A 27948-nucleotide genomic window follows, 5' to 3' on the forward strand; every position below is an offset into this window, starting at 1 on the left:
CCCCCACCATCTCCCCCCCCGCCTTCTACTCTCCTCGCTTCGTCCCCCGCCTTCTCTCCCCCCCCCGCCCCCTTCCTCACTTCCTCCCCCCCCGCCATCTCTCCCCCGCCATTTCCTTCCCCGCATTTCCTCCCCCGCCATTTCTCCCCCCCCCCCCCACCCCCCGCCTTCTCCTCCGCTTCGCGGCTCTTCCCCCCGCCTTCTCCCTCACCTCCCCCTCCGTCTCGCCCTTCCTCCCACCGCTAGCCCCCCCCCCCCCCCCCCCCCCCCCCCCCGCTCCGCCCCCGCTATCCTCTCACCTTCCGCCTCTCCGTTTCCTCGTAGGGCTGTGTCCCTCCCGTTGGTGACCCCGGTCTCTGGCCTTTTCCCTCTGGAGGACTCCATGGAAGCCGCTCCGACTACCCCTGCCGATTCCAGTCTCCGTCTGGAGTTCACAGCTGCAGATCAGCAGTTGTTTGTTTCTACAGTATCCGCTCTTGGGGCCTCCTCCTTGGTCTGCAAGATAGTGGGTAGCCGTCCGATGCGGAGAGAGCTTCGCGACCTTCTGCAAGGCAGCCTCGTTGGCGTGCCTGCCAAGATCGTCAGCGTCGATTTTTTGGGACGTGGCTACTACCAGGTGGATTTCGAGTCCCCCCAGGCAGCTCAGACGGTGCTGGCTCGGAGCCCCATTGCCCTCCGCTCATCCCGGGCGTTCCTGGCGCGATGGACTCACGGTTTCGACCCCACTTCTGACCCGCTAGCAAGCGCGACAGGTTTCCCCATCACTATCTGCTTTCCTGGACTCCACAGGGAGTACTTGCCCCTCTTGTCATCCATTGGCAAGGCGTTCGGGCAGGTGGCGGAGACGCCTCAGACAGCGGCCTCAGTGATAGCTCGGGCAGCAGGACTCCCGGCCATTCGTGTTGTGGTTCCTTCACCGGAGTCCCTCCCGAAGACGATCCTCCTCCCTTGTCTTTCTAGAGGACATCTGATACAGCGCGTGGAGTATTCGGGCCTCCCCGGCCAGTGCTACATCTGTCGGGAGATGGGCCACCTCGCACGCGCTTGTCCCCGCAAGGGGGTTCATCCCTCACGCTCTGCCGCCTCTGGACCCCCTTCAAGAGGTCCGAGGGGTGGCCATCCACCTCAGAGACCGGACATCCCTGGCTCGTCTCAGCAGGCGCCATCATCTGACGAGCAGGCTCCGGCAGAGGATGCCGCGCAGTCCCAGGAGGCTAGCGGATGGCAGGAGGTTCGCCGGTGGAAACGCCCGGCCCGCAGGGACTGTCGCAGACGCCAGCAGGCAGCACAGGCTGGCGGACAGGCTGGTGGACAGGCGACCCCGGCTGGCGTCCAGGCACCTACCCGCACTTATGCTCCAGTCAGGGATAGGCGGCCAGCAGATCCCGCCCCGATGGACGAGGATTCAGTTTCAGTGCCCGTTGAGGCCGTCGGTGGAGCCCCCCACGTGGAGACCCCGCTCCCGCCTCCCCCCGCGGGGGGCCCCGCCCCCTCCATGGAGCAGATTCCTGAGGATCCCGAGCCGCACTCTGCGACCCCCGGCCCCTCTTCCCTTCACTCGGAGAGCACTCCTTCCTCCCTCCCCCAGCCCCCCCCTCCCGCCTCCCCCGGCGGCCCCCCCTGACTCCTCTCCTCTGGCAGATGCCTCTCCATCCTCTCCTCGCTCTCCCCCCTCCTCTCCGCGAGCCACCATCCCTCCCTCGGCCTCTCCAGGATACTCCTCCAGACCACCCACTGCCCCGGGGCAACGCAGCTGGGTAGGCCAGAGTTCAGTTCAGCGGCTGTTCCACCGCCACTCCGGGCCGGTGGAAATGGCGATCATAGCTTCGCCCGCCACAGAGTTCTCTCCAGCCTCCCCTGGGGGGCCCCCGCGAGTGATGGGGCTCCCAGTGGATTATGGTTTTTTCAGGTGTCTCCAGCTGGATGCTGGCCCGTTTGAGACACTGGTCGCGCCCTTGCGAGTTTGCGTGGTGTGCCATCCCTCTCGTTCTCCTTCAGTGGTGAGCAGCATGGTGGCCTTCTCCTTTCCTCTCAGTGTTGCCCCAGACACAGCATGGGATTGCAACTCTGTAGAGGAAGTTTTGCGTGATCAGATACTGGAGTTTTCTCACCACTTCAGTGACCTGGGGCTCACGGACCTATCGCAGACCCGATTACACTCAGCCCGCATGAGCTTGTTTGGCATAGGAGATTGGCGGGCGGATCCGGTCCACACCTCAGTTGAGGCGGTGCTACTGATTCTCCTCCACGCCGCCCCGAGGGTGCAGCCTGCCTTTAGATACATATATGCAGAGGATTGGTCTCACGCCTATGCCCTGGACAGGGCGAAGGCGGAGTGGGGCTGGACACAGAGACAGGTCACCCTTTTTTTGGAGAGACTCCGCACCCGGACTGACAGTGACTATTCTCCCTCCAAGCCGGCGCCCAAGACTCACAGAGTGGAGGGCAGCTCATCCGGGCCGGCTGAGAGGGGTGAGCCAGTGGCGGCTGCTTCACTTGCCATAGCTCATCCATGAGGATCCTCTCATGGAACATCCAGGGTCTTGGTGGACCTCGCTGCTACATTGGTCGGGGCAGACTTCGCCAGGAGATCCAGAGGGCTCTCGTTGGAGGACCCATAGATATCCTTTTCATCCACGAGCACCACCTTTCTGCCGGGCGTACCCGCACCTACGGGAAGATCTTGCCAGGCAGGAGTCACACTTTTTGGTCACCGGCATATGGCTCCCAGGGGAACCAGGGTGGAGTATGCATCTCAGTTAGCGAGCAGCTTCTATCCGAGGTTGTGGATTCTAGCACTCTGGTCCAGGGTCGAGCGCAGTGGATCATCCTTCGGGTTGGGGAAGACCGCATTGGCTTCCTCAACTTCTACGCCCCTAATGGGGCAACCGGGAGAGCTGAGTTCTGGAGCACCATTAGGCAGTCCCTCCCCATGGCAGACCATTGGTGCCTAGGGGGGGATTGCAACATGCTGGAGGATGCAGAGGACAGGATGGGGGGCAGCCAGGAGACCATTCATGGGCCGGAGCTCGCTGCCTGGGAGGAACTAGTGCTGCAGGTGAGAGGCCAGGATCCGTGGACTCTCTCGGAGTTTGGCAGGTTGCAGGGGAGTTTATCTTTCTCGCGCTCGGATAGACGGGCCACAGGAGTTAACCTTTCCCGCATCGACAGGTTTTACATTGATGAGTGGGCTTGCGATAGAGGTGGCACTGTGGGTATACTTGCAGGCTCCTCGTTTTCAGACCACTTTTCAGTGCTTCTCCAGATCGATGACCCCACGAGAGGAGAGCGAGGCCAGAGCGTCCGGATTCCAGATTGTCTCATAGAGGAGCCCGAGATTGCGACCAGAGTTGAGCAGGTCTGGCAGGAGCTTTAGTTCAGGAGAGGATCGGCAGCCAGCGATCTTGACAGGGGTTTGCAGGAGATCAGTAGAATGCTCAGACAGGCTGCCCTGGACCGTCTGGAGGCTTTCAGAGAGCAGGAGAGGAGCTTGTGGAGGAGTCTAGCTTCCCTTCAGAGACTTCAGGAGAGGGAGCCTACGAGCCCTTGGATTTCAGAGCAGATGGAGTCAGCTCGCACAGAGATCAGATCCATCGAGGAGATGAGGGTGGAGTTCCGATTCCATGCTTGGGCTTCTTTTTGGACACAGGCTGGAGACAGAGTGACTCGAGACTTCTTTGAGGCGACAGGGCCTCGCTTCAGACGAGAGGGTCTCAGGCGTCTTCGGCAGGCTGATGGCCAGGTGGTGGTGGATCCCCCTAGGGTTCGGGCGATCGCCACAGATTTTTACAGGGATCTGCTCTCTGCTGATCCAGCAGATGACAGGGTGAGAGGGGCTCGGGAGGCAGTCTGGAGCTTCACGAGACCGGTTGTGCCGGCCCATTTGCAGCACTCCCTTCTCTCCCCCTTCTCGGATACGGACTGGAGGAGGCTCTTCAGGCACTTCCTCGGGGCAAATGCCCTGGTGAGGACGGTCTCTCAGTGGCTTTCTTCCAGAGGTACTGGGGTCTCTTGCATAGGGGTTTAATTTGGCATTCCAGGAGATCATGGAGTCGGGAGACATGCCGGACAGCATGGTAGAGGGGTTGATTCACTTGATCCCCAAAGAGGGAGGAGACAGACTGGAGATTAGACAGTGGAGACCGATCACCTTGCTAGGCACGGCCTACAAGGTCCTAGCTAAGGCGATCAGCAGGCGGCTTCAGCCTCACCTTCCGGACATCATCCACTCCACGCAGACAGGCTTCATCCAGGATAGGAGCATCCTGGATAACATCTTCTCTTTCTGGGAGGCTACGGCTTTGGCTAGATTTCGACAGGAGGATCTGGCAGTGCTCCTTCTCGACTTCGAGAAGGCATATGATGGGGTGAACTGGGCCTTCTTGGAAGGCACTATGGAGAGGATGGGCTTCCCCCCTCAGTGGATCCGTGGGGTCTCTGCACTCTACACATCGGCCCATAGCCAGGTGCTGATACAGGGCGTGCGCGGAGAGAGGTTCCAGCTATCGCGCTCGGTGCGGCAGGGGTGCCCCTTGGCGCCCTTTCTTTTTCTTTTTGTGGCGGAGGCCATGAGCACTTTCTTGACGGCACAGGATACAGGTTTGCGGGGCCTCCAGCTCCCCATCCGCACCTCGGAGGAGCTCCTAGACTCATAGTTTGCGGATGACACTGCTGTCTATCTTCAGGGAGGGGAGGAGAACCTCCGCCGCTTCGCCTCAGCCATGGACAGGTTTTGCAGAGCTTCGGGCGCTTTGATCAACTGGCACAAGTCGTGTGGGTTGTGGGTCAGTTCTGTGCCCCCCCCCGACTTGGAGGCCAGTTGATGGGTTTCAGTGGCTGCCCCCCGGCACTACAGTGCGCTATTTGGGATGCTATGTGGGCATTGACATATCTCCGGAGCAACAGATAGCCCCCCTTCTTCTGAGCATTCGGAAGAAGCTTCTGTATTGGAGTACCGCTCGTTTATCTCTGGCTGGCCGAGTGGTTGTGGCCAACCACGTCCTGCTTGCTACCATGTGGTACATCACTTCTTGCTGGGCCTTCTCGCGGGCGTGTATTGGCCAGGTGCAGAGGCTCATCAGGAACTTTCTTTGGTCCGGTGGCGACGGGCGGCCCGCCAGGGCCAAGGTGGCATGGGCTGTGATCACCCAGCCGAGGGAGAGAGGCGGCCTGGGCATAGTTGATCCTATTTGTCAGAGCCAAGCTTTGCTTGGCAAGTTGGTGGTTCGTGGCCTCCTACCAGGCGCTGAGCCGTGGAAGGAGTTTCTTGTTTCCAGGATTCTCAGCCGCACTCCTTCTCTTAGTAGCCCCTGGACCCCCAGCATCAGGTGGATCTTTATAGAGCAGCGATCCAGAGGAGTGGGCCTTGGCTTCGAGGAGCGTTTTGCAGCTAGCCTTCTGAGGGCCTGGGAGCATCTGAGGCCGTCACTCTTCCAGACTCCCCCGGGCACCGATGAGGAGCGCCTGAGGCAGCCATTGATCTGGAACCCCTTGATCCGACTTCCCAGTGGTCATATGGTTGGATCGCGATCTCACGTGTCTTGGGGCCCTTTGAGCTCCGGGCCAGCCCAATCCCTAGACGACTGGATATGTTTTCAGCAGCTGCCTCTAGAGGCTCAGGAGAGGACACTCAGCGGGATGAGGGGCAGGGAGTTGATGAGGCAGGACATTGAGGCGGCCATCCCCCGGGAGTGGCGGACTCCAGTACAAGACCCTCCACCTCCACAGTGGATGGGCTTTACTCGGCATGAGATCCTTCTAGCGGTCTGCGGCTTAGCAGAGAGAGTCGCCCCACTCACCTTCGAGGTGGGAGAGGGAGGCGAGCTTCAGAGGACCCGACTAGTTTTGGATGAGTTCCAGGGTTGTATCTTTCAGAGGGTGCGGGTGGTCGGCTTTCATCAGAGACAGTGGCATGTAGACCCCTCACCGGCCTCGATAGGGGAGGACTATTCTTGGAGATTATGGGCTTGGGACAGCAGGCCTCTTATTCGCCTTCAGTGGGATCCAGGCGAGTGGCTTTGGCAAGATCCCTACCAGCCCAGGCACCCCCTTTTTTCAGTACACAGCGAGGCTGGGGCGGCGGATCCAGAGGCACAGGATTGCGGGCACCCCGGCTTGTCATGTCCATCTGCATGCACATGACAAGAGAACATGGCTGTTTTACTTCTTGACTTCAAGAAAGCATATGATAGAGTTGATTGGGCCTTCTTGGAGGGGACCATGCTGAGACTTGGATTCTTGTCTGCTTCGATTTGAGGAGTTGTGGCCTTCTACATGGGAGCCTAGACCAGGTCCTTCTTTAGGGCAGTTGAGAAGAGCATTTTGCCATTTCCCTCTTGGTGTGCCAGGGATGCCTACTTGCACCATTCCTCTTCGTGGCTGAGGCCATGAGTTTCTTTCTTGTAGCACAACATGTAGGCCGTGAGGGGTTTCGCTTGCCCATTCGCGCCATGGAGGAGCTATATTGGATGCAGAGTTTGTAGATGACAGTGCGGCATACCCTAGGGTGTCGGAAGGGAACCTCCACTGCATTGCAACAGCAGAAATGGAGTAGTTTTTCTTGGCTCCAAGAGTGAGTATCAACTCGCACAAGTGGTGTGGCTTCTGCGTTGGTAGCGCTCCCAGCCCGGCTTGACACCTTGTTGAGGAGTTTAGATGGCACCCTCATGGCACGATTGTGTTTTATCTTGGATGCAAAAGGTGGGCATTGATATTTTGTTAGAGCAGCAAATAGCCCCACTCCTCTTGAGCATTTGGAGGAACTGTCATGTGCATCCCACACTTGTATGCCATGTGGCCGTATCTGCATAGTAGGTGCAAGTCTTATAGTGGTAACTGGTCTTTGGGTGCCCTTGTTCGGGAAAACTCAGCCAGGGATCCACTGGAGAGGGTCATGGTCAGATGTGCATGTCCCCCACACATGAAGTCAGTGCTTGTCGACATGCCTGTAACCCTTTGGAGTGACGTAGAGGTGTATTGGACATTTGTTAGGCTTTGAGCCAGATGCACGGGCACCAAGCTAGGTCACGGGATAGGCATTGTAGAAGACTATCTCATGGAGAGCCATGTGCAACCTATCCAAGAGTCATGAACGAGCCCATGGCTATTGGGGCTACCATAGTCCAGCCCATAGCACTTGGAATGCAGTCGGCTAGCAGCAAGGGCTTATGTGGTCACACGTGTGAAAGCCACTGATTAAAAGCTACAATATCCCAGTCTTCGTGAACAGGCCGACAACTACAAGAGAAAACGAATTAGCATATATGGGTCCTACGTAACAGATCTCCAGCCCCAAGCATAAATCATCTTATATTCTCTACAAGTGCTGATGTCCAAGGGCTAGAACAGCGAAGAAGGGGCTAAAGGAAAGGTGGAAAGCGTAGATCAAGGGACTATCAAGCTGTCTTAGCCAAGTGACGGTATCCAAGTCAATTCAGTCCTGGTAATTTTCAGGCAGCAGTCTGTCAGTCTGCTCATTCAATAAAGCAGATACACACCATACGTGGTGGGGGCCGTTTAGAGGGTATTTGTGACCCAATCCCATGTATTTGTCTCTCTTCTCTCTTTGCTCTCTTATCTTCTCTACGTTGTGCTGTTCATCGTCAAGATCAAAGGGGCTGAAAGTATAATCCTTCTTTGTAAGCTTCCGTATGTTACATGGTATTAGCGCTTTGCCTTTTGGTGAAGAAATTCAGCCAAGAAAAAAGAGTCACTTGTGTGGCTGTTTTTTTATACGCTGGAAGCACTTCCCATTCCGGTTTGACTGTCTTCGAAGGATGGTTTGTTTTCAGCCTCTGGAAGTGACCAAAACGTTTCCCACACATAGTGGATGGTTTATTTGCGGTTGGGAAGAACCTTGACCATTCCTACTGCGACGATGAGAGAGAACACCAGAACCAACAATAAGACTTATCACTTCTACCTCAACGGCATCAAGGAGCAATGCTCTCTGTGGGGACCGGATGCAAATGATACTCCAGGATTTTATGCTTCTCATGAAGCAACAGGGAAATTAATTGCGTGAGGAAAAAGCCGTGATCCAAGCCCTAGAGAAGGGACTACCTCTTCTTCCTTATTCCTCCTCCCCCTTGTCGCCGGTTCTCACCTAGATCCCTCCCAGATCCCTACCTTGACTAACTCCAAAATGCAGCAAGCATGCTCTCCACTTGAATTGTAGATACAGGCGCTTGAGCTTCGGGTATAGGCGAACTGTTAAGGAGTAGCTCGTGCCATCGTGTAGGAGCACCAAAGACCACTTGTGGAACACAAGCATTTCCTTGTAGCTCTCAACAAAAGGGTGTGGTACCGGCGACTTTCTGCACTCATCTCCATGAGCAGGTGAATTTTGGTAAGTATAACAATCCCATAGCTTTGTATTCTTGTTTGATTAGTGTGAAGCTTATTTTGCTCGTAGAAAGTCGGATGTGGAGAAAGTAGTGTTAGCTAGTTGCTACATTAAGGGTGAAGCTATATCTTGGTGGACTCATTGGGCCCAAGCTAAATTCCAGTTTGGAGTTGCTGCCTATGAATTGGAATAGTTTGTCACCAACCTCAAGAAGCAGTTTCTACCACCTCATTATCTTGAGTGGCTTGAGGATGAGTTTAGGGGATTGTGCCATAACGCACAATCGGTCCTCCAATTTGCCAACAAAGTCACTCACTTTGTTTTATAGTTGAGCGAATTTGAGGAGGACAAGAGAGGACATTTCCTAGACATGCAGATCCAAGAAAATGTGCGTATGTTTTAACTCCCAATCTTAGCACGCCGAGAAAGAGTACAATAGTGGAATGCTCAAGACTTTGCAACCCTCCGTGCCCAAGGCAACTACCGTAGGTGACAAGGCCGGAACCAATCATGGTCTTCCCCATGACATTGTACAGGAGTCTCTGGCTCCAAGAAATCCCTTGCACACCAGTCTCGATAGTTTCAACAGTGAGCTAGGCACCCATATAGCCCCCAGGATGCCTTTAGTTCTTTGGTTCCCAACCCCACTGTTGGTGCCATTGTCAGTTGAAAGATCAAAGATTAGTAACCCGCATGATCATATCTCTCACCGGCCGGACCGCTGGACCCTGAATGATATCTTGCTCAGGACTTCTCTCCAAGAACCATCTATCTTGAATGGAGTATAAGACTGGTACATCATCCTCTCACCCGAGGTGGGAAGGCATATGACTTGAATAGGTACCCTTGTCCCTAAGAATACCCCAAACCATAAGTGATTAGGCCCTTCCATGAACTTCCTTGTGATCCAGTGGTTAGGTATGGCTGCATTCATCAACGTAATTCTTTGACTAGTGCCTTTCAAGTGCAGGGTGCGAAGCATTCTCTCATCCTTTGTGGTCGCCTCTCAAAAGGTGAAGATGTTATCCAGGATGCTCCTATCCCACATGACATGGGTATCATGGTTGAGGTTGGGAAGGTGAGGCTAGATCGAGGATTTTGTAGGCGGTTCCAAGGAGGGGATGTGGCATCACTGTCGCAGCTGAGTCTGTTATCCCGCTCCTTGGGTTCAGATGGATGAGGCCCTCTGCAAGCCTCACAGGGCATGACCTTGTTGAAGGCTTATGCAGTAAAATTAGAAACGATAAAAAATGGTGGTGCCAGAAAGAATGCCCACTGTCCGGCCCTGGTCGCACATCCACTCATCCACATAGAAATTCATATGGGCCAGGTTCAAGCGGCAAACAAGGCAATCAAATTTGGAGAATTGTATGACTAAGGGGCAGCCGGCCATACTCCAGTGAGTGCCAAGCGTCATGGTCCCTCACAAAGAGCAATTCCTCCTGCGCACCTTCCTCAGGCCCAACCAGAGTTGCGTCGGTGTTGCTACCACTACAATCCTTTGGAGCCTCGATCATGTTAAAGCTCCTCCCTACACTGCAAACCAATGATTGCGTGGGGAGGGTCCTGTTGTCCCTGTATCTAGAAGTCGGTCTTGTCTCGCCCCATTTAGGGCATAGATGTTGATGTGGCCAACCCAGTCCTTCCCAAGAGAAAGCACCACCTAGTAGGTTTTACCTCGAACGATGGTACCGGAGTTCACCACCTTTTAAGGAGTTGGGTGCTGAGGAAGATGGAGACCCCTCCCCGTTTTCCTTTAGGGCCAAAGGCCCTCGACCAATAAGTGTGACTGCAGCCTGTGAGAAGCTTCCTGCAGCACGCAGTCTGATCTGCTGTCAAGAGATGTTCTTGAATCATGAGAATGTCCAAGTTTCCCCCCATGAGAGCTCGCTGAAGTTCCTCCCTCATTACAATCTTGTGTTGCATGCCAGACAACAGACGTTTGAAGAGGCAATCCAAAACGCTAAGAAAAGAGGTTGCGAACCCTCAAAGGGTTCTCCTTAGCACACAAGGTTTTGGGGGTGGGTTTTGAAATGGGAGTTTTGAGAATCAGTCCAAGGCCGCAAACCCTCAAGGTGAGCGCCGATGCGTGAAGACAGGATCGTCTCCTTGGTGCTTGCTTGGGATCAGACCTCATCGGGGTGAATTGTGCTGCTGTCGATGTACCTGAATATCCCCCTTCCGGCGGCAAAGTTGAGATTGAAGACATAAAGGAATGTACCTATTTGGTCTTCTCCTTAAAGGCCTCGAGTTCCATTCGAGCTGTCAACCACCACTGGCCGATAGCCTCTGGAATTCTGAGGTCACCTAGGGATGTGCAAAGCTGTTAGCCTGGCTTAGGCTCTTCAGGCTCCACAGAGGTTTTGTTCCACTCAACAGTTAAGGGAAATGAAAAACGGCTGCTGTGACATCGCATGGGGGAGGGGTGGGAGAGGTGGAGAATGACACACATTTGGAGAGGTGCCACTACCTCCAGTCAAGGCTATGGGAAAGGGGGAAAGAGAAACGGAAACATAAGTGGAAATAATAATAAAAACGTCAATTTTTTAGGGGCTAATGCTATGCCAACAACGGGATGCAAAAATAGGGGGATGGGGAAGAAGAAGAGGGGAAGGAGATAGCCTTCTCCTCCTAGTGCGGCTAGCCGGAGGAGAGGAGCATCCTCCCAACAAATATGAAGCACTTCCCGTTGTCTTATTCGCAAATGGCTGGCCAAGTTGACTTACACTTTTTTTTTTCCGTCCATCTCTGGTGCAGTCCATGTCTGTAAGCCCAGCGGGGTGTGCTGTGACAGATTCTACCACGTGTCCAAGAGATAAAGATATATAGAGAGAGGGGAGAGAGAAGGGAATAGGGATCTTGCACGGTACACCATACTGAGCAGGGAATAGGTCCCACCCCTTTTCAGGAATTTATTCAGGAATAATCCACGGGCACGTTGGCTAGGATAAATACAATCAATGAATACAAAACAAACAGATATGCTAATGTAGGATACCCAAGTCGAAGTCGATGTCGAGGAATAAGATCTCTAATGCCGAGCACACCACGGGGATGACCCACAAGAATCTCTCACTAGGTTAGTACCAGATCCAAAGTCCAAGTCCAAGGCAATGCCCAATTTGTAGGAATCCTCAAGCAAGCGAACACCAAGTTGGTGATGGAAGAATCGGGAGTCAAATTTCTGGAAGTCCAAGTCCAAGTCCAAGTAAACTCAATGCCCAATCTTTGGGAAATCCTCAAGAAAGCAAACACCAAGTTGGCGATGGAACTCTTAACCTTGATGGTGGATTTATGAATTGGGAGTCAAATTTCTTGCCAAAAGGTGAAGCAGGGTTGTTCCTCGTACCGGTACGAACGGTATGGTACGGTACCGCACGGTTTCGTTCGATACGATTTTCCCTCCCCACCTTCAAAAAAAAAAAATCCAAATGCTCAAAAAAGTTAGAAATCCTGCAAATGCCGGCAATACTTCGCAACTTTCGTGTTCACTCAGTATTCCATATGGGATTGCTGAGAGACCTAAAAAAATTGGCAAGGTAGATTGGTAGTGTACACTTTATTAGTAGGATGAGAGAATCTTGCTACATCACTTGGAGATCCCTGGTATAGGTAGGCTAGACAATCAGATCCTCAAGTTATGTACGAGGGAGAAGATTTGGAAAGGGCCATTTTGATCTACAGACGAGTCCCTAAATCTATCACCCTAGATGCACTGCCCGTATTTATGCAAGGATGGCTGCTTAGTCATAAACGCTACACTGGGAGACCTTTGGTATCGCATTCCCCATGCAGGCTGTTTTTTGGAGACAATTGGGAGATCCAACTGGGAGAGACATCTCCATGTTCTGGTTCCTCAAGCACTGTAGACTCCTCCCTGCCCAACCTTCCCTCACATTCAAGCTTGAAGCTCCATAGTTTGTAAGTGTAAATTTTTTTATCGTACGGTATCCCAAAATTTCATAGCGTACAAAAAATTCCCGTAGGGTATTGTATTTTCGTATCGTGACAACTATGAGTTGAAGTGTACACGTGGCAACGCTGGCGGCTGAGGGGGGGGCGTTTCTAGGCAAAGGCCGCGGGTAGTGCAAAAGGTGGCTAGGGGGGCGGCGGCGCATAGGCTGAGCAGGGCGGTACAAGGTTGAAGATGGTGACGTTGATGATGTTCTCCACACACTCCACCCACTTGATGCCCAAACAAGAGGGCTCTAGCTTCTTTTATACCTTGGGGAAGCCTTGCTTTTTGCCAAAAGCTTGTCCATGCTTTGGCTTTTGCCTTTTATTTACTCCTTGCTTTTGTTTTTGCTTCTTTTACTTTTATTAATAAAATATTACCCATCTTTTAATGAAGTTGTTGTGCTTTGCTTTTTTGACTTCAGGGCCTTGCTTTTTGGCCGTGGAGCTGCTTTTTGGAAAAGCGGCTTTTAGCTTTTTGGTCCGCCCGGCTCAGTCTCCTCTTTCCAATGGTGCAGGCTCACAGTTTGACTTTTTGCTTTTTCTTGCTTTTTCACTAAGATTCGTGCTTTTTCCTAAGCCAACTTCATGATTCTTGTTTCCATGCGTTCATCAACCTGTCCATGTGTCAGGGCATGTGTTCCATCATGTGAAATAGAGCTAGGAGGGCCAAATAGTTACTTTCCCTCCCTCTTACATCGCAGTTGTCCTCAACTGCGGACTGCAAGTGTTCCAAGTATATCCAGATGTTCCAAATATATCCATATATTCCAAATATTTTCCGATACTAGCTGTGTCGGGTGAGATTGTACATGTGGTCTTTTCCCATATATGTGGTGTCATCTGCTCATCTAGCAACGTCTCTATGCCTTATCTTTGACCAATGTTTTTGTTCTTGATGGTACGTCTTCATGGCTTGTCTCATGTGTTAGATAAAATAAATGCATACTTACCTTCTGCAAAAACTAGACACAAGCAATCAACAAACAAGTATATGCATCTTTCGAGTCTATTGGGTATTCCAAGCACTGGCCAGAACTTTTTGACCACTGTCTTTCCTCTTTTTCTCATAGAATGAAAAAGAGTTTGTTCTGGCTCTTCCACCCCTGGTGGATCCTTCAAAGCAGGCTCCTATTAGGGCAACTTTGTACATGGTTTCCATAAACTGTCATGGAAGGCGTTATATATCCTCCAATGATTTGAAAGGTCCAACTGATAACATACATTGTTGATCTTCTTGGTATCGTGAAATGGTCCATATACCATCATTCCGATTTTCAAACTTTGGCAATCCAAAGCAATACTCTCCCATAGAACATTCAATGGGTGCAATAATCCTGCTAGCTTTTGTCGATCAAAGCTTGACCATTTGACAAAACCAAACATTCTCGAGCATATAGCTCAATGTCTGTTCTCTGCTAGGCCAGTTGCTTTCCAAAGCTTGAGTTGTAGTCACTTTTCCTCATAAAAGAATCTTCTTTGATGATAGGAAAAGTCACAAAATTTCCATTATACAATCTATTCCAATACAATCCTTGAAATCCTCATCTAAGACTTAATAGGCCACAACTTGACCCTCATGGTACAAGACATTCTCGAGCATATAGCTCAATGTCTGTTCTCTGCTAGGCCAGTTGCTTTCCAAAGCTTGAGTTGTAGTCACTTTTTTGCTTTACTTCATCCCACTCTTTCTGCACATCTGCTTCAAAATTTGAGGGTAGAAACTTCTTGTTGAACATAGTCTTGAAGTCGGTACACGTCTTTGGCTCAGTCCCTTTTTATACTACTATTAGCCACTAATTCAAGACGGCATCTTTCAAGTGCATGCGAACTATGTGAAGCTTTGACTTTTCAGAGTAGTCCTCTCCTCCAAAAGCACCATCAAATTGCTTAACAAAAGATAATGCTTTTTGTGTATCCCGCTTTCCATGAAAAGCATCAAACTTGACGCTCTTCTCTCCCGGCTTGAAGTCCATCTTGCTGGTTGATGTAGGCTCCTTTGCCTTCCTTTCCCTTACATGTCTCGAAGAAGTTGCATTTGAGAAAGTAGGCCTATGAATAGCCTCCTTGTTTCCTCCACGAGAAATAGACCGGGTAGCTCTAGATCCTTCCGCAATGGTAACTCTTTGACCCGAAGATAAGCTTTGGTAGCTTCTACTTCTTCTGCTTCGATGGCTCGATCCTTGATGAAATCTTCAAACATTCGAGCTCTTCTTTGGTCTTATTCCTTCTTGGCTCTCCAAGCAAGGAAATCTTTGTCTTGGAGAAACTCTCTAAACTGTTGAAAATCTTGATACTCTTGTTGATGCCATGGTAGCTGTTTCATGAGAAATAGATTGATGGCCTTGGTTCCCATCTTGAAGTCGTGTATTGGCCTCCCTTCATTAGGCCCTTGGTCTCCCTCTGCTCTCGACATGGCTCTGTCACCCCAAGAAAGTTTCTTTAAGAGAAATCCTGCTTTGATACCACTGTAAGCCCAACGGGGCATGCCATGAGACAGATTCTAGTCTTGTATTGGCCTCCCTTCATTAGGCCCTTGGTCTTCCTTTGCTCTCGACATGGCTCTGTCACGCCAAGAAAGTTTTTTCAAGAGAAATCTTGCTTTGATACCACTATAAGCCCTGTGGGGCATGCTTTGAGACAGATTCTACCACGTGTCCAAGAGATAAAGATATATATATAGAGAGAGGGGGGAGAGAGAAGGGAATAGAGATCTTGCACAGTACACCACACTGAGCGGAGAACACGCCCCGCCCACTTTAGGAATTTATTCAGGAACAATCGGCATGCACGCTGGCAAGGATCAATACGATCAATGAATACAAAACAAACAGATATGCAGATGTAGGATATCAGGGTCGAAGTTGATGTCGAGGCACGAGATCTCTTCGAGCACACCACAGGGATGATCCAAGTCCAAGAAAACTCAATGCCCAATCTGTAGAAAATCCTCAAGAAAGCAAACACCAAGTTGGTGACGGAACCCTTAACCTTGATGGCGGATTTATGAATTGGGAGTCAAATTTCTTGTTGAAAGCTGGAGTCTACACGTGGCAACACCACCGCCCGACTGAGGGCGGTGCTGCTGGGTGGAGGCTGAGGGCGGCAAGGAGTGGCGGTGGTGGCACATGCATTGGGCCGCGACGTACGAGCTGAGTTGGCGGAGCAAGGTGGCACAAGCCTGAAGATGGTGATGTTGATGATGATCTCCGCACACTCCACCCACTTGATGTCCAAACAAGAGGGCTCTAGCTTCTTTTATACCTTGGGGAAGCCTTACTTTTGCCAAAAGCTTGTCCATGCTTTGGCTTTTACCTTTTACTCTTTGCTTTTGTTTTTGCTTCTTCTACTTTTATTGGTAAAATATTACCCATCTTTTAATAAAGTATTTGTGCTTTGCTTTTCTGGCTTCAGGGCCTTGCCTTTTGGCCCTAAAGCTGCTTTTTGGAAAAGCGGCTTTTAGCTTTTTGGTCCGGCTCGATCTCCTCTTTCCAATGGTGCCCTTGGCTCGTGGCATAGTGGTAGATCTTGCGTTTGGCTTATCTACAGTCCACAGTCATTCTCTCTAAGAGGTTATGTACGTACAGGCACACGAGCACAGAGCAGACAGAGTTGTATGATACTCAAGAGGCTATGTACCAGGAGATCACGACAGAGGATGTAGGGTTGTAGAGATCAGCACAGGATGAGGGGGAGATTACAGATTATGGCAGGCATTTTCTCACACTCGGGAGTGCACATGGGTTGGTCTTATCGAGATGGCAAGGATCAGATGCTCTCACACACTGGAACTCTAAAGGGGGAGCGAGCACAGTGGACTACTTGATGGGATCTCCTTCATTGATACCTGATGTGTGGGGTTTCACGATTTCCAGTAGGCCCATTGGCATAGCAGTCGATCATGCATACCTGAGTTTCACACTAGTAGGTAGATCCCCGAGAGATGGGCCAGCCACTCATCTACCTAGGTACCTGAGATATCAGTTTACACGTGAGACAGTTGGGGTTTATCGAGATGCAGGATCTGATGGCTTGTTCGCTTTAGACCCGCATAGCCCTTTGGACGAGATCACGAGAGGATTTGCAGGTGTACTACATGCATCCGCCTCATATGCATTTCCCTGCACTATGATCCCTTCCACCCACCCCCGTAGCACTGCCCCACACAACAGTTGGTATGATGATGAGTGTCGTGAGACACGAGCATAGCTACAGCGTGAGATTGCCATTGGGTCTCACACGCATAGACAGGCCAGGATGATCTTTGGGCGCCTTGTGCAGAGGAAGAAACGAGCCTATCTGGCTAAGCTAGAGGAGGAGATCTACCAACTCTTCCTGGGGAAGGACAACAAGAGGGCATGGAAGATGTTTCAGGACAGACAGCTTGGTATTTTGATTATTGCACCTGAGGCATGGCATACTTATGCTAGAGAGCTATATGATGCACCAGGACAGCCCCCCACCCCCCCTCCATTGGGAGATAGACCGGCTAGCAACACCTTTTTTACTATGCGGACGGTGCTAGATGCGATAGACGGGTTACAGAATGGAAAGGCACAGGATCATGATGGGCTAGTTGGAGAGCACTTCTCATATGCACGAGACACTTTGGCTCCGCTCATCGTACATGTGTTTAATCGAGCCATTTGTGAGGGTTTCCCGACAAGCTGGATAGAGCATATCATTGTACCACTCTTTAAGAGTGGGGACCCCATGGTACTAGGCAACTAGAGGACGATCATGATTGGTCATTACTTGGCCAAATTATATGGCTCTATATTGGAGTCGGAGCTGAGATGGGCAGAGAGGCATGGTTATCGAGCACATGGACAGGCTGGCTTCAGGAGAGGATTTACTACCTTGGATCACATACTGACACTTCGGGCACTTATTGAAGAGGGCAGGGCACAGAAGAGAAGGATATATTGCTACTTTGTGGACTTCCGCAAAGCTTTCGATACCGTACCACGTGCCAGGCTTATGCACAGATTGCATGACATTGAGGTACCCGAGGATATGCAGTGGGGGATATATGCTTTGTAGACAGGTAGAGTCCGAGCTCCAGGCGGACTATCTGATAGGGTGACCAGCATGATAGGGGTGAAGCAGGGATGCCCGCTATCGCCCACCCTCTTTGGACTGTACATTGATGCGGTCTCTAATTATGTAGATAGATTGGGAGGCCCAGGGGCATGCCTGGCAGGGGTGTTGATACCCATCTTGTTATATGCTGATGATATTGTGCTAATCTCAGACTCTCCAGAGGGATTACAGAGACACCTGGATGCATTACAGGCTTTCTGTGTGGATAGAGATCTGATAGTGAACCTTGGGATAACCAAGGTTATGGTGTTTAACACCACACAGGCATGGGTGACGAGATCAGAGCCTCAGTTCACTTTCCGAGGGGAGCCGGTAGAGTACGTCAGGTCGTATGTCTACTTGGGAGTTACTTTCACAGGACCGCGTTTCTCCCTGAAGGAGGTAGCAGCAGCTAGATTAGCTCGAGGGCATGCAGCCTTAGCGGCACTTCAGAGGCAGTGTGCACACACATACAGTTTCAGGAACCACGCACCAAATTGTGGCTATTTGATACGCTTGTCACACCGACCCTCCTGTACGGAGCTCCAATTTTGGGGCCAGTATAGATCACAGATCTCAGAGAGGGACAGATGAGGGGATGAAGGCAAATGGAGAGACCACTGATTATGATGATTGCCCGCATGATTCGGAGCAAATCATCAATACCACATGAGATTGTTCGGGCTGAGCTGGGTTCCCCACTAGTAGTAACCAAGGCCCTATTCCAGGCAGTTACCTTTTTATAGCGGCTGTGGGAGCTCCCTCAGCAAAGGTACTCCCGATTGGCATTGACCTCATCCATATAGTTGGCAGAGGATGGAGATGCTCATTGTTGGTACGCTCAGATGAGATCATGGTTTGACCTACATGGTTTGCGGATAGAGGCACTACCACCCTTTCAGTACAGTCTGGATTGTCCATTTTTGGATCTCACCCGCTCAGAGCAAAACCGCTTGATCAAGATGGATATCATTAGAGTTGACACAGAGAGGACATGGACTAGCCCCTTGAGCCCTTGGGCACGAAAATGGCTTATTACAAGAGCCATTTTCTACACCTCTCATCGGATGATTTTATCACCCGCACGACGTACATGGATGTACACCTATCACATGGGATACGTTGTGCCATTGGACAGATCCGGACCTCATCACACCAGCTACGGATTGAGACAGGGCGATATGTGCATCAGATCTTGGATGACCACATTTGTCAGCTATGCTACCAGGAGGTAGAGACAAAGGAACACTACATTTGCCGATGTATAGTCTATTATGAGATCCGAGGGATATATCACTGCCTCTTCCGAGAGGGTTTTGGGCCGTTGCGCAGTAGACAGAGGACCTTGATAGATTTCTTCGGCACCGGCACCGGCACCAGCACCAGCAACCGAGCCCACACACCTCCTGAAACCTCCTCCATTGGGCTATTAGGGCACCGACCATGCTCCCAGGGAGTCACCACTGATAGAGCAATTATCTTGTGTCGTGCTCGTCGGCCACGCCCACCAGGATTCCGACCACGGCATCCTCACCATTGGCAGATTAGAGCCATTATTGCTCGGCATCGGAGGCGCCTACCTTGCTTCTACGACCTCTCCATTCTAGACAGCCCCATGGCGGAGATACTTGATTTAAGGAGAGGGCAACACTTCGACTGATCACCATACATGGATCTACCTGATATACATTTTTCAGTATTTCTGAGTATTTTCTACTCAGTATCATCTCGGAGTCTTACAGTTCTGTTCTTATAACTGTAGGACAATCAGTTTATTGTACTTTTTAGTCTCATGTAGTTGTTTTCTTTGATGAGATAGCAACTTCAGATGTACTCTTAGTTTTGGTCTCATAGGCCACTATGGCCTCTTAGAGACGTTAATATATCATTTCATTTCATTTCATTTCTAAAGTAATAAAGCAAATACTATCTCGTTATTGGGATAGGGGGCCCTTCAGTGTGTAATTCGGGACCCAATCTGGTGTACAGTTCTCATATCTCTTTGAAGTTTGAAGTATTAAAGTGGATTGCTAAACTCACGAAACTCAGGATACAGAAGACGGCGTGAGCATTTGTGTGACAGGATCCTTCCAATACAAGACTTCCGCTGCATATTACATTGGTATCAGATTCAGCTTGTCCACACACACCGTATCCTAGCGTGCGGGCATCCTTGGATGGTTAGATTGCGTTCCGGCACGACCACCGACTTCTGCATCATGTCTATAGAAGAGAGTACTCATCAGCCGGAAGATGTCTCCCCCGAAGGAGACCATGTTCTTTCGCCTACAGCAGACACCATAGCTCTTCTGAGAACTCAGAACCAGCTGCTCATGGAGCGTCTCCAACTCTTGGAGGCAGCAGCAGCACGTCCTTCTTCGCCTCCAGCAGCAGCCGACTACATCTCCCTCTTCTTTCAGATGGAACAACAAAGGAGAGAGAATGAGGCCCGAAGGAAAGAAGAAAAAGCAGAAAGAGGGGACTATGAGGAAGCCCAACGCAGGATCGACGAAGACTGGTGTCAAGCTGAACTCACCGCTCGGGAACACCAACGTGAGCTTGATCGAGAACGTATGTTACTCGAGCACCAATTTGAAAAGGAGGCCATACACTTGAGGTGTCAGCAGCTCTCCTTAGTCTCCCCAGTCATAGGTGTCACCAGCCCGCAGTCCGCAGCAGCAGCAGCAGCATCAACCACCGTCGTTTACAGTCAACCAAACTTTAGTAAGTATGATGGTAAGTGCGATCATTTATTAGTTAATCAATTTATTCATCAGTTTAATGCTCATTTTCCACTAGCCAGCATCACAGACCCACAAGATAAAGTCCACTTAGCGGCTCCCCATCTCACTGGTGAGGTAGTCACTTGGTGGTAGCATTGGTCTAGTATTCATACAGACCGAGCCACAGGTGTCATAGCCTTTGACTAGGACATCTTTGTCCATGACTTGAAGACCAGATTTCTCCCGCCTCAGTACATGACTGGTCTGAAAGATGAGTTCTATGGACTCAGATAGAACGGATCCCCAGTGCTTCAGTTTTCCGAAAAGGTTATTACTTTAGCACAGCAGTTAGGGCTATCTGCGTAGGCCAAGATGGAGCAATGCATTCGTGGATTGGATTGTAACATCCGGTTCACAGTTGGTAACTTCGAACCCCGTACATATGACCGGGCTTTGACTCTCGCTCAAAATGAAGAAATGAAGATAAACGGAGGCAAGCCCAAGCAGTCATTACAGTCGGGTAAGGAATCCAAGCCTAAGAAGACCCCTGAGGAAAAGGCTCAAGCAGGCATCACTGGAGGAAGATAGCCTCCAGAGGAGTAAAGTCAATATCAGTTAGAAAACCGATGTTTTTTCTGTCATACCATTGGGCATGGTAAGAAGGATTGTCCAAAAAGGCAAGCGGAGTAAGCCTCCAAAGAGACATCTGCCACAGTTGCCGCACTATCCCCTGCTCCTCCAGACCTGCCTGCTGCCACGAATGCGGTTTAGATCTTACCTTCTATGCATTCCATGCCATCCATGGTACTTGATGCCAGGCAGGAGGGTGAGGCAACAACCACACAGAAAAGCCTGATCCGAGCTTATGGCTCTGCCAAAAGTGGACAGTTCATAATCCTTTTTGACATGGGCAGTTCTGAGGATGCCATCTCTCCCTAGTTGGCTACCAACATGAGCTGTACCTTAGTGCCCTATCATTTGGAGGTAGACGGGTTTACACCTGGTCTCCGCACCCACATATTTGAGCAGGCACAATAGTTTTCTTTTCAAGTTCAAAGGGCCTCGTTCCAGCGAGATTTCATTGTCTCTCCTCTTTTGGGATCTTAGGAATCCAGTGGTTTCGTCAGTATGAACCTATTCTCAATTGGGGGCATGACACCTTTATTATCTCTAAAGGTTTTCCAGAGCCTGTTATGATTCGGGGGGGGATAGGAGCATTCTTGGCGTTCCTATGATTTCTCATCTCCAGGCCCGACGAGCTATGTGCAAGGGAACAGAAAGGAGCATTAATTTATGCTCAGACAGCTTCTCTCTCATCAATAACTGTTGTCTCATCATCTTCAGTCCCTCAGTTGGCAGATCTCCTTTCTCATTCAGACATTTTTAAGGATGATCTCCTACCCAGTATCCCACAGTTAGTAGAACCTCCTAGCAAGTTTCCCTCTTGTCTTTCCAAGACTTTCATGGGCAATCTAGAACAGCAGTTAGTTCTCAAACATTTGAAACCTGTTCCTTATGGACACATTTTCACAGTCACCACAGACCACCAAACACTTAAGTGGCTCCCGATGATGCCAACTGCCCAGTGGAGTGCTCAGCACACTAGACAGGGTCAGCTCTTCCAACAAGTTGGAGGAATGATCAAGTACATCCCTGGTCAGTATAACCCAGTAGCAGATGTTCTTAGTAGAAAGACCAGCATCCAGACCAGTCAAGAGTCTACCATTCTCAACATCTCTGGAAAAGACTTAGAAGATCAGTATGTCGATTCCGCAGAGTTTGGTACTCAACCCAGTTTGGCCCTCAATTTTGAGCCTGGCCATTATTCAGTTCACAGACAGGCATGTAAGTTTAGACGAGATATCTACTTCAAGGAAGGGGATTGGGTCTCTCAGTGCATCATGAAACAAAGATTGAAACAAGTGGGCAAACATTGTCCCAAGCTTTCATTCGATAGTTTTGGCCCTCTTCCAATAGTCAAAAAGTTAAGTGATGTCTCCATGAAGTTAAAATTGCCTACCAGTTGGACAATGCATGATGTTTTCCATGTTTCTTGGCTAAAACCATATGTTGGTCCAGAAGTGTTTGATGTTTCAGATGAACAGCACCCAGATGAGGTAGACGAAGCAGAAGTTATTGAGCGCGAGCATATCCTTCTTCATCGTTGGAAGCATGGTTCCGGTCGATGGATATGTCAGTTCTATACGAAATTCCGAGATCGATGTACCCACGAAGCTGTATGGCTAGACGAGTTCTTCTTCCAGGAGTACCCCCAGTTGTTGGTGGATTACTTGGAAGCCATGAACCTGTGGCCAAGCTAAGCAGGAGGGAATGTCACATGCACTCTGCACTCAGTGCATGGTGACAAACTGGCTCATCATCAGCAGTGCAACATTTGTACATTATTAGAACCCAGTAGGATGATATTTGTTGTACGCCGTGACCCCATTGTATATCCTCAGTCTAGGATAAGTCAGGCACGAGCTACGTAGGTCATTCCTTAGCCTTAGCGGGTCAGTCAGTCAGTCAAGTCCCTTAACCCACTTGGAGAGAATCATTCATGCATGTAGAGTTAGTAGAAGCTTTAGGGTTTGCATTAGAAAGCACTCTGCATCTTGCATAATATGCATTCATATGCTTGTGTATCATTTAGAACATCCCAGAAGCCTTAGGGAATTTACTAGGATTTATTTGGTATTTTTTCTATATTTTATGGTATTTATTTAGCATTTAATGTCATTTATAAACATAAAGTTTATTAAATAAATGACCAGCCAACTTGACCAGCCCCTAGTTAGTATAAATAGGCTTGCATAGGGCTTAGACATTCATTCAGTCTTCAGAAGCTAGGCGCCTTCATCCTCAGCATTAGGAGCATTCCCCGCCTTCAACCTAGACTAATCCCAGCCCTTCTGGAGCTTGCGTTTTGCTTCAATCAGTCCCCTGCAGTCATCTGGTGAAGGTAACATATCATTCATAAGCATTTACAGCATAGTTACATAGCTTAGAAGAGTCCACCGCAGTCCTTTCTCAGCCTCAGGTGTGCAGCCCTTCCTCATGCCCTTGGGAAGAGTGCATAGGCTCGAGATCAGTTCATTGAGGTGTTTCAATAGCTGTGTACAGTTCAGCCAGGCTTCCGATCCTCTGAGATCTTGTGTTAGGCTTATCTACAGTCCACAGTCATTCTCTCTAAAGTAATAAAGCAAATACTATCTGGTTATCAGGATAGGGGGCCCTTCAGTGGGTAATTCGGGACCCAATCTGGTGTACAGTTCTCATCTCTCTCTCTCATATCTCTTTAAAGTTTGAAGTATTAAAGTGGATTACTAAACTCACGAAACTCAGGATATAGAAGACGGTGTGAGCATTTGTGTGACAGGATCCTTCCAATACAAGACTTCCGCTGCAAATTAGACTGGTGCTTTTTCTTGAGCCAACTTCATGATTCTTGTTCCCATGCTTTCATCAACTTGTCCATGTATCCGGGCATGTGTTCCATCATGTGAAATAGAGCTAGGAGGGCCAAATAGTTACACCGTCCATGTACGTCAAGGGAAAATTCTAAGTCCAAAATTCTGTGCCCCAATGAGCACCCAAGAGAGAGGTGGCAACTTTCACATTCGGGATTCAAACTCTGTACCTCTAGCTCAACCAATCACTAGCTCTAACCAATGCACCATAGAGCCTACCTTGTGGCTCTCCTTTTTCGCAGTCAGTATGTTCTGGCCAGCAGCCTTCAGCCATGCTGACATCAGGACTTCACTACAGGTCAAGCGAACTGCTTGATAAATATCTCGCGGCTCCCGGAGAAGGAGGGGCTGTTGGGGAGAGGATTAGGCTATCACAGAGCGTCACAGCTGTGCTGTGTGTCTAATGCCCCTTCTTTTGTGACTCTTGATGACTGTCCTGTTCTCGTGCGCTGGTGAGGACAAACCCGTGCCAGGTGGCCCATCTGGAGGTAAGCAAAACATTGCTCAGGAAGTCTACCCGCTGCAAGAAGTAGCTGGAGCATGACAATGTGGTGAGGATGTTCTCTGGAGAGGCGAGGAGCACTTGGAGGGTTGAGACCCAATTTGGGCGGCCTGGATATCGGCAGTGTCGCTCATGTGTGTGGTGGGGTGGGTGTCGAGGTGGTGGATATGGGGCAGCTGGTGGGCTAGGGGCAGGGTGAAGGCAGGAGGTAGGTCCAGGTGAAGGTGATGGGTGGGAGAAGGTTGGCAGATAAGGGGATGACAGAAGGCGCAGGCAGCAGAATTAGAAGGTGACAAGGGGGGGAAATTTGTTCTTTTTGGGGGGGGGGGGGGGGGGGGGGGGGTTGGCACAGGTTGGGTAAGGGACGGGTTGCACGAATGGTTGACATGGAGAGAGAGAGAGAGAGAGTAGGAGCTCCAGCTCGTTTTTGAAGAGTCTAACACAACTTACTTTCTTACCCTTACCTTCTCCTTTTCTAGTCTATAGTGGCATGTTTCTCAAAGAGAGGACGACTGCTAGCAAGTGATTGAATGGACTAGGGAAACTTCCAATACTTATTCATCTTTGGACAGAAGATGTTTGTTTGTCCCCTTCTCCCCCAATGCGTGTGATGCAAGCGCACATGCATGGCGTGCGCGCGCATGCGTGCGTGTGTGTGTGTGTGTGTGTGTGTGTGAGAGAGAGAGAGAGAGAGAGAGAGAGAGCAGAGAGCGTCTACTAAAGACCCAATGGGCCTATGAGACCAAAGTGAAAAATTGTCCATGTAAATCTCTTCATGGTATACAAGGTGAGAGAGAGAGAGAGAGAGAGAGAGAAATTCTCTCTGCTTTCACAATTTGCAGAGGCGCCTTCCTGCAATTGTTCACTGCTTGTCCCATAATAGTGCACATGTCAGGGCATTGAGTATTACCCTCTTGCAAAATGATGTGTACTCAAAGTCAGCAAGTATGAATAATCAGAAAGACAATGGAACTGATGATGATTGGAAGCTGTTGGTAGAGCAATGTGTCACACGGGAGATCCAAAATCTACAGGGCCTGGGTATGCCCATTTCAATGCTTGTAGATGCAGCAATTTCCTTGGGCTGCCATGTGCATGTTTGATTGAGCCTTTTTACTGTACAAAAAAGTTATCAATTATTATTCCCTCTATTTTTTCTGTTGAGGGAAGCTTTTACTTCTGAGGTGCTGCACTGCCATGCTTGGGTAGTACAATATTTTGTGGAATCCACAGGCAGCAGTGTTTATGGGTGTGCAGGTAGATTTTATTGGTAAATCAGGTAATGTATCTATTTGTTGTGGAAAGGCCCCCTTTGTGGTGGGGCTGTGATAGGAATGATCCATTCCTCCTGAAGGGAGAATGTAAGTACAATCAAGGTCATTTAAAACAACTGGAGTAAATGACATGGTAATTGTTGTATCTTTTGAAATAATTGGTACTACTGTATGGAAACATCCAAGCACTCTTGTCCCCACCATCTGCATCAGTATTCTGTGATGTCTCACAGCATGATTGCGTACTTGCACTTGCAAATCCTCGCTGTCGGCATAGCCTGCAAAGGAGTGTGGATTTAGTACGAGTCCTTAAGTGCCTACGACCCCGTAGCATCATGCACCAAGATTTGCATTTAAGGCATTCCTTTAACCTGCTGTTGTTGTTGTTCTGTTTTCATTGCTACTGTTGCTGCTCCTGGTGACGCCATCCTATATGTATTTGTGGGCAGTGTGTTTCTACATCTCTTCTCAATATAAAACATTAATTTTATATAGTTGTCATGTGCATGTACCTTAATGTTACAGCTACTTCTTGGAAATTTTCACAATTTGAGTTCTATGTAATCACCTGATTAGACTTCAGTTTAAAGCAAACGTAACAGTTCTTTTGTTATGAGGCAAAGGGTCTTTTCCCACGGCCCAATTTGTTGCAAAAGATAATCTCAAGCTCCATGAGGTTTCTCCTCCATCGTGCCAAGAGCAAATGGCCATGTTTGAGAGCAAAGAAGAGAATTGAGCACGCCCCTAGTCCTCATGTTTCAAGCGAGAGACGAGAACATTGTTCACCGACTTTTATGCCCTCATAGTTTGCTTACCAGGTGAGAGAGCGCGGAAGCGTGCATTTAGAAAGCCATGCAACTACATACTTGTGGAAAGAAAGATGCTGTGTATATAAAAATCACCAAAGCCAGAAAAAGGAAATTGCTTTAATAGATTTTATCTGAAAATTTGCCCTCCATGGGATCATCATCATTGTCACATTCTCTTGATATGATAGGTGACCATTTCGTTTCAACCCCATTAGAAGCACCAGGGAAGATCATTGTACATCCCCTACACATTAGTAGGTACAAGCCCACCTTTGAGTGAGTATGACCTAAATGAGCACGACGGATTTAGCAAGCCTCACATCCTTCTTCTCGTTAGGCTCGACAAGCTCTCTTTTATAAGGAAATTTTCATCTTTGGAGCGACTTATTTGGTTGGATGAACAGGAATTGTAGAGCCCTTACAATTGAACTTGAACTTGCAGAGGAAGAGGATGAGCTATGCCAACACGGTTAAACCTTTGGGCGTGTCCTAAGGGATTTAAAGATTAATACCTTTGGGCTAAGATTCTACCACACATTCGAGGTGATGGATTTTCATAGAGAAGGGTTGTACACCATGATCCTCGTAATGCCTTACATGAGAGATGCAAGGTCTTACATGTCAGGTCATATAGAATCTATGAACATCCCAAGACTGACAAGCCACCACCTCACGTAACCTCTAACATTACACAACACTCTCGCCTTGCTATGTCTCGGCCACCCTCCCAAATCATTTTGGAGATCCAAAACCTCGTTGGCGAAGACAATCACCACCATGGTCATTAATCTCATCACTCGTTAGGGAGGTTACCAAGAGTACCCTGGCTAGGTAGGGAAGTACAACACCAAAGCAAAGACTTGACAGTCAAAGGCCTACCTATAAGCGGAGATCTACCAAGCGGAACCCCAATCAATAGAGCTTTACCCAAACCTTGAGTCCCATTGGATCCACGTCAACCTGCTACAAGCTCACGGCCTTCTACTAAGGGAATTGGTCTGTTTGAGTCTCGAAAACCTCGCCCTCCACATTATCTTGGAAGCCAAAAAGATTTAGGCAACGGTCTTATACCTAGTGCCACCTCAAAAGTCGACGCTTCATTGGGTCACCACCAAGTTGTTAGAAGCCCAAAGATTCTACGAACGAAACCCTCACATCTGGGTGTCAAAGTTAAAGGAAACTGTACCCAAGACCCTCACAAACGTACCCTCCAATGTCAAATCCAAGTGGGTGTGGAAACCCAAAGCCATGCCTCCACCGAGCAATCCCATGCCTCAAAAAGATCATGACCACCATGATCCCACAACACCTAGGTGTACCATGCTGTAACACCAACTCGCAAGCAAGCTGGAACTAGAAAGATAACTCATATGCCAGCAAAGCCGGCCACGCTGGTGGCCTTCAAGTTTTCACCGTGGATTGGCAAACGATTCTCTGTCCTCGCCCATTAAGCACGCACATGGTAAGCCTCGAACCCTAGCTCATGAGCACATATGTAACGTAGCCTTTATTAGTAATGAAGTAAATAACAAAAACCCAAAAAACGTAAGAAAAGATAAAAAACACCTAAAAACACTCATATTTACACCACGTGCATGCACATTTGCACACGTGCACACCCATTCACATTTGCACAGACTCCACCCATTTGCATCATGCATGCACACTTGTATATACACATTCATCTGCGTTCATACATGCACGTGTACACACACACTTACATTCACGTATTCACACGTGCACCCCACATTCACACGTGCACCCCACCTTCACATGTGAATACACGTGCA

General features: G+C 49.5%; 1 protein-coding gene across 5 annotated transcripts in view; it reads left to right on the top strand.

Moving 5' to 3' along the window:
• The window catches only part of LOC147611321 (protein GIGANTEA-like), a 73714-nt gene extending 48177 nt beyond the window's left edge, over nucleotides 1–25537 (top strand). For 4 of the 5 annotated variants that reach the window (XM_086784385.1, XM_086784387.1, XM_086784386.1 and 1 more), the window contains one exon: nucleotides 24918–25537. In XM_086784385.1, the coding sequence (XP_086640511.1) occupies nucleotides 24918–25178 (261 nt within the window). In that variant the 3' untranslated portion in view covers nucleotides 25179–25537. Of the gene's footprint in view, nucleotides 1–24862 lie in introns of all 5 variants that reach the window. The other variant, XM_086784390.1, reaches the window with a different exon arrangement.
• The last annotated feature ends 2411 nt before the right edge of the window (nucleotides 25538–27948 follow it).

The sequence above is a fragment of the Cibotium barometz genome, chromosome 47 (assembly GCF_041138505.1).
Source record: "Cibotium barometz isolate CiBa-2024 chromosome 47, ASM4113850v1, whole genome shotgun sequence".
Classification (NCBI taxonomy): Eukaryota; Viridiplantae; Streptophyta; class Polypodiopsida; order Cyatheales; family Cibotiaceae; genus Cibotium; species Cibotium barometz.